Below are 15239 nucleotides of genomic sequence, written 5' to 3'. Positions count from 1 at the left end.
CCTGTTCTACCAGATGGCAAGATTTGTTTACTACAGAAAGCTGTATAGGTCGCAGGGTCTCAAGTAACAATGTGCTTCACACCTTTCTTTCTTTCATAAAGTAATATTTAATAGAAAACCCAGGCAAGTGAAAGGTAAACCTGCAGACATATGTATAGGAGATAAAAATCTTTATATCCACAGGTTTCCTCATGTGCTTGATGCGAGGGATGTAATCAATAGCCTCCTGGCAGAGCATTATACTTGGTACAGGGCAAGTACATAGGTATTTTAAACAATCTCCACTAGAGTGGAGCGTTTAGCAAAAGAGAGGCAAAATTATATATGACACCTTCAGGTTAGCTTCAAACCCTCACATGTGGAACTTTTCTCTGGGACTTGTATACACTTTTATTTGTATTACCTGGCATTTATTGTTATTTTATTGTAGCTTATGTACTGTAGCTTAGGCCTATTTGTGATTAGCATGCAACCTCATAGGCCTATTATTTTAGATCGGAGTCTTAGAAAACTTTTAATGGTTATTTCTCAAACGCATGTTGCTTTTGCTATTTTTGCTATTGTCTACCCTTGAATCTGTCACACCCTGATATGTTTCACCTGTCTTTGTGCCTGTCTCCACCCCCTTCATGTGTCGCCCGTCTGCCCCATTATCCCTTGTGTATTTATACCTGTGTTCTCTGTTTGTCTGTTGCCAGTTCGACTTGTCACGTCAAGCCTACCAGCGTTTTTCCCATACTCATGTTTTCGCTCTAGTCCCTGTTTTCTAGTTTTGACCATTCTGCATGTCCTGATCCTGAGCCTGCCTGTACCTTGTACCTTTCAGACTCCACTCTGGATTACTGACCTCTGCCTGCCCTTGTCCTTTCGTTTTCCTGCCCCCCGTTTTGTAATAAACTTTTGTTACTTCGAACTGTCTGCATCTGGGTCTTATCCTGAGGTCTAATATAATCTTACACCGAGGATGATGCATTTGGGGCCCGATGCCTCTTAAATGTGGTGAATCTTTAGTGTTTTTCTCATTTTTCATCCTAGGAAAAACCATACCCTTGCCCCGCTTTTGCACTGTAGAACTCTACACATTTTTTCCCATTCAACATGGGAGAAACCGCACGGTTGCATTTACATGTCTGGATTGTTCTTTCAGTACTTAACCATGTCTCTGGACTAAAAGCACCTTTTGAAATATGTTGTTTTAAAGGCTGGTTCCTCTGGACTATGGTTCTAGTACTGTCTGTGAATCCAAATGTTGTAAAATACAATCTTGACTTGCCATTATTTTTTGCTTCTTCTACTGTCAGGAAATGTGCAATCTAACCCAGGTCGTGACATTTCTACCTCATCTGAATTGAAAAGTCAAAATGGGCTGAAGTTTCTACACATAAATGCAGTGGCGACCCCCCCTGTTTTGAGCCACACCAGTTTAGCTAAAATAATTATATATATATATATATATATATATATATATATATATATATATATATATATATATATCTGTAGTTGCACCATGAAAGCTAGAAAGGTCAAGCCCCTTGGGTGCTGCCATAGATTTACATTAGAAGTGCCCATACAGGAAGGCTCAAGGTCATTAGCCACAGATAAAATGACGTCAATTCACGTTATCTGTAACGTAGCTTTGATTGGACTGATGTCAACATCATACTTTCAAAATCTTAGCTAGCAAGCTAGACAAGAAGTTATCATCATCATGAATCAAGTCTTCAATATACTGGCAAATCCGTTTCAAACCTTGTCATATGAAGAGAGATTATAGACAAAACGTATCAGTGCTCATCAGCCATTGGACATAAATATTACACAACAATTTGGAAATTGCAAATTCAACAATGAGTGGTTTAGAAGGAATCAGTAGCTAACTGCAAGCGTTGCAAAGCAATCACTAGCCTGCTATTCGGTAGAGAAGGTGTGGTCCAAGTCTGGGATTAAGGGTATCTTTCCCAAGCTTAAAAGGATAAACATTCATGTGCAACACCACGGGCCAGAAAAGGTTGAATACATTGGCCATGCTGTCAATCCAGCATGACTTCTGCCGCTTTCAAAACAACTGTAAACTCAGAACTGTGAAATCTCAGACTTCAGTGAGTTCAAGACAACTGGAAACTCTGAAAAAAATTAGCTCCAACTGGGAAAATATGTTTTGAAAGGTCATCCAGCTTGGAATTCCAAGTCGGGAATTCGGCCCTCTTTCTAGCGCTCCGACCTGAAGATCACTGACGTCATGATTTGACCTTGTTTTTTTCCCTAATTCCCTGTTGTCTTGAAATTACCATAAATCCAGAGAATGACAGACTTTGATGACAAAGTTTGATGACAAAATTTGCCCACAAGAACGAACACCACACCACCTTCCTGTTCAAGTGAGCACAGCACAACAAAGTGAGTCCCCCAAAAATGTATTGTTTGCTGCTGCATAAATTATGTAATATGCTATGGGATATGTATACTGTAGCTAAGAAAGTAATACTAAGTGTATGTTGTGTAGTAAGCTGTTAGTAGCCCATGTGCCTCACCCTAATATAACTTCATAACCCTCATAACTTAGCCTACTGTTCTGACTTGGTGGTGCACATTTAAAGTATAGCCTGTTTTAGAGAAATGTCATCATCGAATATTGTAAGAGCTTTCATTGTCTGCTTATAAGGTTCTGACTTGGTGTACAGGGAGAATACTGTAAGAACAGCCCATTTTCTGAGTTCTGTCCCTGTGCAGTTCAAAAGTCCTGAAAAAAAGAGTTTTATTGACTACGTCCATTTTAGCTCACTCATTAATGTCTTAATCGAATTTATTGATTGCCTCTCATCCACTCATCGTTCCCTTATGCCATAGTTTGTACAACTCAATTGTCAGTAGAAACCACATTTGTTTAAGCAAATCAGCCATATCAGCTTTGTTTTTAAAAAAGGCAGTAAATGAGGCTGAATGAACTGTTTCGCTGCCAGACAAGGCTCAGCTGATAGCCAGGTGTGGCTGTGGTAAGAATTCAGTACAGGGTACAGAAAAGAAAGCTCTGCTGTTGGGACAATTTTTATGTAGGCCCTAGCAGTTTGTTGTACCATTTGTCACATTATAGTGAAATTAATGTATTATTGTGTTGTGTTGTTTAGTGGCTTTGCTGGCATGCCTCTAAAAAGAAAATGTTGAGTTTGCTCTATCAAGATTTACATGCTAAAATTACGGTATAAATGTAAGTAGTCTTCTTCTGAAACCTGATTTTGTGAATATTTGGATAAAAACCACAGATCCAGATGCGTTTATGCTTTCTGAAACCTGGTTCAAAAAATATATCACTGACAAAGACATTGGTATTGATAGTTGCAATGTTTTTTGGACAGATCGCAAATCTACTGTAAGTTTGGTGGTGTTGCTATATACATAAAAGTTCTCGGCGACCATTCAGACTTCTGTTACTAAGCCCAAGCAATTTGAATATCTGTCTTTGAATATAAATCTCTGCGCATCATTGAATCTGGTTGTCTCCTGTTTTATATACCCCAATCTGCTATTGCTGGCTCTCTGGATTGTATTTTTTATTATTATCACGTCAAACCTGAATTTGTGCTTATGGTTGACCTGAACATAGACTTGTTGACATCCAACTCTGAACAACTGAAGAATCTCTGTAACACCTAAAATCTTACTCAGATTGTCAACAGTGTAATAACAAGGTTGAATGCAAAGTGTCCTTTGAAATCCTCTTTGATTGATCTTATTTTAACCAACACTCCTTATCGTTTTAATGCTTCTGGTGTTTTTGCATCAAGTGATCACTGTGCGGTTGCCTGTATACAGGATGGTAAAATTCAACATGAAAGGAAACTGGAAGCACTTTGATATTCATGGGTTTTTACATTATGTTTTTAATATAGCCTGGAATAGAGTTGAATTCATCCCTGATGTTGAATTAGCCTTTTCTTACTTCCACAAAGCATTCCAGGATGTATGTAACAAGCATGCCTCTTTCAACCAATACAGATTTAAGGGCAGAGACAACCCTTGGTTCTCAGATAAACTAGCTGAAATCATAAGGAAACGGAATGCTATGTGGGCTAAAACAAGAAGGTCTGATTCGGCTGATGATTGGATGGCTTTTAAACACATTTGGAATCAGGGTGTGGCTATGACCTAAAAGCTGAAGGCAGACCACTACTGTACCTCAAATCTACTGCTGACCATCTGAATAATTTTTCCAAATTTTGGCAAGTAGTGAAAGGTTTAGAGTGCAGAAAAGATGCACAGCTTCCTAAACAACTGCTGTTAGACCTGAGAAAAAAATATTTCAGAATAGAGTTTATCAGCATTTTCTTGAAGCAGGTGGGTTATTTGATAGGGTTAAAGGTCAAAATGAGCCTGATACCTGATATCCCCATCCACTCCTTCTCCAGGTTCTCCTTCTCACCCTTCTCTGTCTCAGAGTTGTGTAGAGCCCTGAAAGCAATTGATGTACAAAAAAAGATCCCCTGGCCCTGATGATCTAGACCCCCACATAGTACAATTAGCTGCAGACATCATTGCTCCCCCTTCAACATACATTTTTCACCTCACCCTAAAATGTAATGAAATTCCTCTTTTGAAAGGAGGTGATCCCACTGTACTGAATAACGGCCCATGTCAAAATAGTCTGTTATGGCAAAATCATTAGAGTCCCTACTCAATAAGCAGTTTAAGGCCTACCTGCAGGAAAGCAATATTTTGAGTGGTATACAATCAGGTTTCAGGTCAAGCCACAGCACTGTTGCAGCAACATTGAACGTTTTGGATGATATTCACTGTCCTCTCGATAAGAAGTTGCATTGTGTATCTGTGTTCATAGATTTGTCAAAGGCATTTTGACACTGTCGACCATAGTGGATTGGAGAGACTAAAGTGTATTGGGATTACTGGTCATGCTCTAGAGTGGTTTGTGAACTACCTGTCAAATAGAACCCAGCGTGTTATTAAGGCAGGTGGTTGTAAGTCTGACATCATAGAGCTGCACTCAGGTGTGCCTCAATGATCCATTTAGGTCCTTTGTTGTTTATGATCTAGATCAACAACATTGGGAGATATTGAGACAGCATATGTACATTTCTATGCGGATGACACTGTTCTCTATTCAAGTGGCAGCAGTTTGACATTGGCTTTTGAAAATGCTCAAACAGCTTTTAACATCATTCAACAGAATCTGTACGATTTGAAGCTTGTTTGAATTCCTCTAAAACAAAATACATTGTGTTTTCCAATACTAAATACTCTGAAAACCATGTCATTACTAGCTTGGAAGGAAGTTCTATAGTGCAAGTTTGGGTGGATGAGAAGCTGAGCTTCACTAATCATGTTGAGACCTGGTAAAGAAGATCATGTTGAAATAAGGCTTGTTTTTCTTTGGAGGCCAGAAAAGAGACAGACAGGAATGCACACCGTACCGTCTTAGACTACAGTGATGTCATTTATATGCAGACCTCAAGCACTACCCTGAAGGCACTTGATTCTGTGTATCATGCAGCTCTTAGGTTTATTACCAACCAAACGCGTCTGAAGCACCACTGTGATCTCTATAGTGCTATTGGCTGGTCTTCGTTGACTCTTCATAGGCTTAAACATTGGTGATATACGATGACCATTTCGGTCATAGTATACTGTTCGTCTTTGATAAGTTCAGAAAATAAATACCAGTTACAGTCTCACTCCTACTTACTTTTGCTTTTAACGTAAAAAAAAGAATAATCTGACGCTTGTATGTTTCTGTAATTGAAATGTGTGTCTACGACAAAAAAAATGTTTTAATGGTGTGTCTATGCCTGTAAGTTGTTACAGTATGTCTGATATTTGTTTCAAACATTGTTCACCATGCTGCTGTCTTGGTTGGATGACCAGGTGAGGCTGGCAACAGTTTGCCTCCCATACCGTAGGAAATTGTAATGAATGATACCTTCAGGCGGTAAAGGCTGATGCTAGGCATAGCTAACTATTATTGTATCAATACATATTGCTGTTCAGATGAGAGACTAGGAAGTATGATGTCAGTGATTACATCAGACGTTGCAGGAAGGGAGAGTCCTCGGAAAACAAATGAGAAAAAGGATTGGCCTTTTCCACAGTTTGATTTTATTATATTTACAGTCATTTTGAAAAGTAACATAAATAGAAAATTGCTAAATCTATTGAGAAGTAGAAGTCAGCGCTGAACCCAAACAAAACAACCAATGGAGTATTCAGGAATGTACTACAATTAGCAATTGAGTACCTGCAACAGTATTATACACAGCTCCCTTTGAATGTATAGGAACTTAGAATACTGTAATGCCATATACAATCAAATTATTTTCTTTTTAATTCAGATCTTATATAACATATTGTCAAAAACTTTATCTGGGTTGAAAATGTTCTGCTATATTTACAACTTTGAATTCTCTCTGTGAATGAAGGGGTCATGTAAGATTGCAGCAGTAAGTAACTATGTTGGTCTTCAACATTTCAGACTGGGTTATCTGGCACAGGGTGACAGTAACAGGTGTATACATCCACTATCCTCCAGAGGATGCTGGTGGAAGGAGCTATAGGACGGCAGGCTCATTGGATGGAATGGACTTAATGGAACTGATGATTTCCATATGTGTGATGTGTTTGATACCATTCCATTCCAGCAATTACAATGAGCCCGTCCTCCTATGGCTCCTCCCACCAGCCTCCTCTGCTATCCACTCACATTAGAACAACTCACTGATAAAACACAACTGACTCTTCAAGAGGTGTAATCTTGGATTTACTATGCAAGGAAGCATACTAGCGATCATATAGCTTTTACACAGTTGAATACCAATATATTGTCCCAGACACAAATGTTATGAAGAGGATAATGCTTAGGAATCAGAGTGCGATCAGGGCGTTGTCAGATTGATTGTACGTTCGTAAATTCAGAGAGGTACGCTGTTGGAGCTTTCAGAGCGCACACTGGACGCTTTGGCCGATGAGTAGGGTTGATCCGAGTGTTCTGACCTCACAACGTCAGTCAATCACCCAAGCTAACTGGCTAATGTTGGCTAGCTTGCTACTTCCAGACAAATAAGATAACACCTCACTGACAATTTTACTCCCCCTAGCAGAGCTGGTTATGCTGTTTTCATGTTATCTAGAGCGTTGGTGACTGTAATTGTGTTGCTGGCAACAGTTTAATTATGTTTTTTTTTGCCAAAGTTCACTGACAGCGGACATATTCAACTGGTGCTGAGTGTTCGTAAATTCATCAGTTTTTCTGCGCTCTGCCACACTCAGACGGGAGTGCTCTGACCTCGGAGGGTAGATAGCCAGATCGAATTTACGGAACGCACCCTTTATGTCTTCAGATGTTCTACATGCTGTTACCATGGTGATGTTTAAACACGATTAGTAAGTGTATAGTAATGTTGCAAGGAAAACTTGCCTGAGTTTAGAAGAGCATTTTATGCATCTCGAGGTACCATTTGAATATTCTAGATCTTGGAAGGCCTGTTAGTATTACCGCATTAATTTACAAAGGAGCCACCAGATTCACACCACTGAAATAGAAAACATAGAGAGGTCCTATGATATGGAGTTCTGGTCTACAAAGCTGAAGGATTTATGCATAGCGGGGAGATATACAAAAAAATGCTCACAGGGCTCCCTTCAGCAGAAGAGTTACAGTATGAGGATGCTATGACGATGATGACAGAACTGAGATCCTGATTGGTTCGGGGTTCCCGCACTGTCCAATAGACAAAAGCACAAAGTTTCAGCCACAGCACAAACTCTACCACACATCTCCTTCTAGTCCTCACACCAGACTATCAGCAAGAAATTGTTCCCAAGAATTCCCTTGACAATTTGTACAGTTAGGAGTAAAAGAAGGGCCCACTTATACACAACATAATAACTTATTAGTGAACTATAAAAGAGTAAACACTGTCACACATGTTAAAAAATGCCTAGAATTTAAAGAAGTTACATTTAGTTCTCTTTATCTTTAGACTCAAGACTCCACTCTGTCTTAGAAAAGCACAAAATTCACATAACCTTACTGCGCAAAGACAGCTGCAGAAAGGCCAACTGTTACCTCTACCTAGTCTGGGATAATGTCCAGTGCTTTCAGAGATTAAATATTCAACAGATTTTGACACCTCATGCAAACAAATATGGTGTTATCCCCGAATGAACTTTTGAACTGATGACCCCGAGACTAGCTCCAAAAATATGTATCTCTAGATAGCATCCAATATTTTGTCTAACTCATCTTTAACTATTGTTCTTGGCACTTTCAAGACAAATACATCCATCATAAGAAAAAGCAACTGGTTGCTTTTTCCATTTCATCAAAGTTTTGTCCCATGCAATTGCCCAACTCAAGATGGAATTCCAACAGCCAAAGTGTATTGTAAACACATCATGGTTCACATGTACATTTATTTCTAATCAACTCTTTAGAATGGGCAATAGGACTACTTCTGATGACTAAAACCATATCGATCAGTTATTGAACATTGTTTAATTAAGTGAAGAGTATTTCTAATCAAGTTAATCAGAACACATTGAAACTCTGCGGCATCACTTAACTAGTGCTCTCAGAACTTGGCATTCCCTTTGTCCGGAATCTTGATCCATTTGAAAACTGTCCAGAGGAATCAAAGCAATTTTTTCCCTTAATATTTCAGTCATTCAGCTGTCAGAAAGAGAGCAAGAACCAGTATGGAGGAGAGATATGCATCCTGTAAGGTCAACACAGCCACAGGAGGGTGTTCTTGCACCTGCCTGGCCCCTCGTCCAGGCCAAGACTGTGACTCCACTGAGCAGAGGCTGAGCAGAGAGACAAAGGAAATCCTGTGTTTTTAGTCTTTGAGGTTAAAGTGTAGAGTCTCACTTCCTCCACACAGTTTGTAAGACACTGTATTATTTTAAGACATTTACGAAATGAAACAAAGTTAAAACGGTAGCTCTCTATTTGATTGGTACATAAGGCAGCTGTCCTTTGTTACTTTGCCCTGGAAGAGAAAGAGGAAAAGGAATTAGTGTCAATAAAGCACAATACCACAGATATATTCAAATATATGCTAATATTAGATGCTCATGCTAAAACAAACTCGGCATGAAAACAAAGTGAGAATGATTACACCTGCCACTATTCTCTAAAGACCTTGGTAATTCCCAGTTGTCACATCCAATAAGAACTATTGTTAATGGGTATCAGCTGTGAAGACTGATTGGCTATTGAAGATGGTGTGTAGCACCTCTACCACACCATTGTCTTGGTGTCCATGATTAATAATCTCTATTGTCTTCCCTACTGGGTGCCATAAAACCACAGAATGGCTCTTAATGGCATTTTTGTTTGTTTCAGTCTCATGTGTTACAAATATCAAGTCCCTTAAATCCATCATTTGCCATGTGTGTTATATGCTGACCTACTGACAGTAATACGCTTTCCCCTGAGCAATGCAGGAAATTATTCTTATGTAATTATAGTTGTTGTATAATGTGATGACAGCAATGTGATATGCCCTGGAATTAGACAACTATATGCCCAACTATTATTGAGTTGGATAGGCAGATTTTTACATGACACAATTGAGAAGTTATGTTGGCGAATGCTGAGACGTAAATAACCTTGAGTACAAATCTAAACCCTACTCCCTAAACCCTACTCCCTACTCCCTACTCTCCTCCCACCTGAACTCAGCTGACCTTGTACAACCAGCAGCTAATAACAGACGGTACAAAACTGATCTCACAATGGACCAGATACAACCCATCCTATTCCCTTCACATTAGACACAATGGGAAATGTCCACACACCCCTATGCACACTTCATTGTCCCCTCCCTGTTGTTTTTCCATACATTGCTGAGAGTGACAGACAGCAGGTTAAGATTTAGGAGACACACTTCATTGTAGTCACCCTGAATAACCTAATACAGGCATTAGGCTGGGCAAGCGGCTGTTACCCCCCCTCCCTCTCCCCACCAGCAGACATGTCAGCACCCTGCTCCAAATCCTGGCATGACTTCACAGAGTTTGTCCCCCCTCCTAGTGTTAGAGTCACAGGGTTAGCTGGACCAGTCAGCTGAGGCCTGTGCTCCACAGAGAGGCATTGGCAGGCAGGCAGGCAGACAGACAGGCAGGCAGGCAGGGGATACCCAGGCTGTTCTGTTCCTGCCACTGTGGGGCTCATCTGGCACACCAGGCCATGAGCACAGCTTGGATCCCTGCCATGCATATCCAAAACAATGTGACCCCATGTGATAAAAAGGTGACATTTAAAGAAACAGTAGTTCCCCTATGAGCAGCTGATGCTACATTGTATAGCTGGTGGATGTTTTATCCTGTCAGATATTAGTAGTGTAATACCTTTATATCTAACCAGTGCAGTTAATAGTTTGCTGCATTATGATCAGCATCATCCTCACTTTGATCACTGTCATTGTGAAAATGATATTTCTTCCCACTGTGCATCTACAATTCAACATACCTATGAGATTAGCGTTTGAGGATAACTCTTTATACAGTAGGAGTGGATTACTGTCTATTCCCAGTGTATGATATGTTGACTGGCCTGCACTGTACACAGGATTAGAAAACAATATCTCTGATCCATTCAGTGTCAACGAGGGGAATCCTTTCAAGTTTGAACATCTCTTCCTGTGTTCTCCTCATTTCGTCTCAAGCAAATCCTAACCTTTCAGGAGTCCAGATACAAACATTCCCTCCCTCATTGTTGACACAAGCTATTTCTTTATCTGTATTGACACACTAGCGTTATTTATCGATGAAACTTCTCTCTGCCTTACATTATAATGTCCTCACATAGGCTAGTCCTATTCGTCTAATTTATAGACTCAAGTGTGAAAACATAGTGAACTTGGCACCAAGACAAGACAAGTCTTGGTGCCAGGAGAAAACATTTCAGAAGTACTTTAATAGGAGGTGTGAAGAGATGTAGCTACATTGCACTTACATGTACATGGGTTGTAGTTGCAAATGGGATGTCTTCTGAGGCCCTTGATAACCGTAGGAGTCGAACCCTCCTATAAAATCAACTGGAGACAAAGAAAAAGAGGATATCTGGTTACTGTGAGATCAAACAAAGGCTCAGAATGCCTGTTGTGTGTCTGTACACGTTAGAGGATGTGATGGAGTAGAGGGGCCTGTGGACTCCAACAGCTGTCTCCTACAGTAAGAGCTGTCTCCTCCAGTGTGTGTGTGTGTGTGTGTGTGTGTGTGTGTGTGTGTGTGTGTGTGTGTGTGTGTGTGTGTGTGTGTGTGTGTGTGTGTGTGTGTGTGTGTGTGTGCTTCTGTGTCTCTAAATAAGCGTGTGCCTGCTTGTGTCTGTGATAATCCCAGGCAGTGGATAATCAGTGTCTGGACCATCTAAAGGCTGGGTATTGGTGATATACGCAGTGGAGCCATGCTGCAGATCACACAGAATACAAACTGGACAGGATTAGGGCCCAACCCTCCACAGAGACCTGCCAGCAGTTTCAAGCCCCAGCAGGTCTGGGTAACTGGGCCTAACACAAAAAGACGGAGGTACTAAAGCCTCTGATAAGATCCGATGTCTTAATGCATCCGAGTCTGTCTCTAAGACAAACAAAACACTGAGATAAGATTGATTAGCTGATGAGGGCCCCCTTCCTTCCCTACTGCTATGAATGGGAGGTGATGGAAGGTTTGGTATTATCATCATTATAATGGTACATTTAGGGGATGTTCACCAAAAGCTCGAAATCCTCACTGGCCCTCATTATAGGCATTAACCTGTGTACTCTGATCAGGCTTATCAGAGGACCTGCAGTGATAAGACAGAAAGTGTACAATTTAAGATCTGGAGACTGGCCACATCTCAATCAGGCAGTTTCAACAAAATGTTAACTCCAAAGCTTGGGACTATAAGGTTCTATGTGCATTTTTATCAACATGTTGTTGTTGACATACCCTTGTTCTGTTCAATTTTCTCTATGTATATAGTACTCTAAATACCCCAATTCATGTTATTAAGTTCAAAAGAGTACAAGATAAAAATTGCTGACATCATTCAAACCAATGATGGTTCGGAACTTTAAAGCCAATTATCTCAGAATCATCTTTTTTCAGATAGAACCTTATAGTCCCAAAATATCGTACTGTATGAAGGATACAATAAAGGTCAAGGTTCGCACCACATCCCCTTAAAAAAAGGTTGTTTATTTAGTTTCCGTAAATGTAGCTTCAGCACCTAAGTGTATATGTTCAGTATTGTTCTGCAGAGTAAATGCTAATATATAGCCCACAAGCAAACCATTATGTGTTTAATAAAAAAGCTATTTTCATATTTTCCTTTTGATGGAGGGAATAATGTTTGTGTATAATGCCCTAATGGTTAAATGACTGCCGGTGTAACGTTCCTCGTCTGAAGATGAGGAATCACCGGACCAAAGCGCAGCGCGGTAAGTGTTCATGTTAATTTATTAAAAACAGAAAACTAAACAAAATAACAAAGAGAATGAACGAAACAGTCCTGTCTGGTACAGACACAAAGACAGAAAACAACTACCCACAAAACACAGGTGGGAAAAGGCTACCTAAGTATGGTTCTCAATCAGAGACAACGATAGACAGCTGCGTTTGATTGAGAACCACACCCGGCCAAACACACAGAAAATAAAACATAGAACACAAAACATAGAATGCCCACCCCAACTCACGCCCTGACCAAACCAAAATAGAGACATAAAAAGAATCTCTAAGGTCAGGGAGTGACAGCCGGCTACTTATGTTTACCATGCTAATATGAAAAAAGAAGCTCTTGGTGACTTGGTGACGTAACACATTAAAACAGATGTGCTAATGGTTAAAACCACTTAAGGTGGATTATAACAGTTAGTATATCCATACCAAAAGCCCTGAAGGATGCCAGTAAAACACTATTATCATTCTGCATTAAAAATAAACAGCCACCCCCTGCCCCCAAAGATATAGGCACATAATGATGGTTCTTTATTAAGTAGGCATTATAAGATATAGGGGAAGGTTTGATGGCAGTAGTGTTAAGAATAGCAGTCAGCACGACTATGTCTCCAAATTGTTTTGTCTTAAGCAGTCACAACAAGTTGGTATGACAAAGCAGTGGCAAATGAAATGCCGCCAAGGGCCAATCAACATGAGGTTCCATCTTCCTGGTACGCTGACCCTGATTGCAAATCCAACAGAGGAAGCTGTATTCTCATGTACTTATTATAAATTCAAAAAAAGTACTTCTAGCACCTTGATTCCCTCCCTCTTCTTCATTCTCTCTCTCCTCCTCTCTTGGAGACTAAATCATTTTAAATACTGTCCTTTCTTTTAAATGGACCCTGGGATATTACCCTTGATAGTAACTGTAATTACGGAGTGAGCGTGTTGATTGGTTTTAGCTGTTCATTACCTTCTCTGAGGTGCTTCATGTACTATATTAATTGGAGCTGTAATAGCCAATACAGCTCCCAGATCAGTGTTTCCTCATGTCCCAGGGATCAAACCATCAATACCATTCTCATTCACTGGAGGATAGGAACACTGTTGGATAATATTATTCCTTTGTATTGGGCAAATTAAACAGTGTCTCTCAGCAATCATTTCATGCAGGACATCAAACCTCCTCTGTCACATTGCAAATATAGTATTATCCTTCATAGGCTTTTTCCAGGTACTTTAAATTTCAACTCTGGAATACATCAACGAGATTGTCAAGTGCAAATTCCAATTAAAGCTTAATTTTCCCTGAAGGGCACATTTCTAACAGCCATTACTGAGTGGCAAATAGAACCTGCTCTTAATTTGGACCCAAATGACTTTTATCATAACAATGCCTGAGGGAATCCTTTACTTATTCAAGATGGGCTCTTTAATATTTCAAATTGAGGTACTCCCCATTTTTTGGCAGGGAGGGATACATTTGGGCTCTAAAGACAGGAAAGCTATGTCTGGAGATGTTCTTTTAGAGAGAGAGCGCTGTGGTCTGATAGGCAATCTCAGGTAGCTGAGATACTCACATTCGGTTGTGGTCATGGTTCAGCACTCCTGCCTGCCTTTTGGCTGTCTCACAGGGGCTCCAGCACAGCCAGGAGAAGCGCTGCATTTTTTACACTCAGATTCCCATGCTAAATGTAGAGGAAATAGTCTACTAAGCGCTGTATTTTTTACACTCAGATTCCCATGCTAAATGTAGAGGAAATAGTCTACTAAGCGCTGTATTTTTTACACTCAGATTCCCATGCTAAATGTAGAGGAAATAGTCTACTAAGCGCTGTATTTTTTACACTCAGATTCCCATGCTAAATGTAGAGGAAATAGTCTACTAAGCGCTGTATTTTTTACACTCAGATTCCCATGCTAAATGTAGAGGAAATAGTCTACTAAGCGCTGTATTTTTTACACTCAGATTCCCATGCTAAATGTAGAGGAAATAGTCTACTAAGCGCTGTATTTTTTACACTCAGATTCCCATGCTAAATGTAGAGGAAATAGTCTACTAAGCGCTGTATTTTTTACACTCAGATTCCCATGCTAAATGTAGAGGAAATAGTCTACTAAGCGCTGTATTTTTTACACTCAGATTCCCATGCTAAATGTAGAGGAAATAGTCTACTAAGCGCTGTATTTTTTACACTCAGATTCCCATGCTAAATGTAGAGGAAATAGTCTACTAAGCGCTGTATTTTTTACACTCAGATTCCCATGCTAAATGTAGAGGAAATAGTCTACTAAGCGCTGTATTTTTTACACTCAGATTCCCATGCTAAATGTAGAGGAAATAGTCTACTAAGCGCTGTATTTTTTACACTCAGATTCCCATGCTAAATGTAGAGGAAATAGTCTACTAAGCGCTGTATTTTTTACACTCAGATTCCCATGCTAAATGTAGAGGAAATAGTCTACTAAGCGCTGTATTTTTTACACTCAGATTCCCATGCTAAATGTAGAGGAAATAGTCTACTAAGCGCTGTATTTTTTACACTCAGATTCCCATGCTAAATGTAGAGGAAATAGTCTACTAAGCGCTGTATTTTTTACACTCAGATTCCCATGCTAAATGTAGAGGAAATAGTCTACTAAGCGCTGTATTTTTTACACTCAGATTCCCATGCTAAATGTAGAGGAAATAGTCTACTAAGCGCTGTATTTTTTACACTCAGATTCCCATGCTAAATGTAGAGGAAATAGTCTACTAAGCGCTGTATTTTTTACACTCAGATTCCCATGCTAAATGTAGAGGA

At 39.8% G+C, this 15239-nt stretch overlaps 1 protein-coding gene across 1 annotated transcript in view; it reads right to left on the bottom strand.

Moving 5' to 3' along the window:
* Positions 1-6082: 6082 nt before the first annotated feature.
* Positions 6083-15239, bottom strand: part of LOC129817515 (sodium/potassium-transporting ATPase subunit beta-1-interacting protein 2) — a 185703-nt gene continuing 176546 nt past the window's right edge. The window contains exons 6-7 of the mRNA XM_055872842.1: positions 10964-11045; positions 6083-8993 (exon numbers count right to left, since the gene is read on the bottom strand). Coding sequence (XP_055728817.1) covers positions 8984-8993; positions 10964-11045 — 92 coding nt within the window. The 3' untranslated portion in view covers positions 6083-8983. The remainder of the gene's footprint in view (positions 8994-10963; positions 11046-15239) is intronic.

This window comes from Salvelinus fontinalis, chromosome 20 (genome assembly GCF_029448725.1).
Source record: "Salvelinus fontinalis isolate EN_2023a chromosome 20, ASM2944872v1, whole genome shotgun sequence".
NCBI classification, from domain to species: domain Eukaryota; kingdom Metazoa; phylum Chordata; class Actinopteri; order Salmoniformes; family Salmonidae; genus Salvelinus; species Salvelinus fontinalis.
This window is presented reverse-complemented; position numbering and strand designations above follow the sequence as displayed.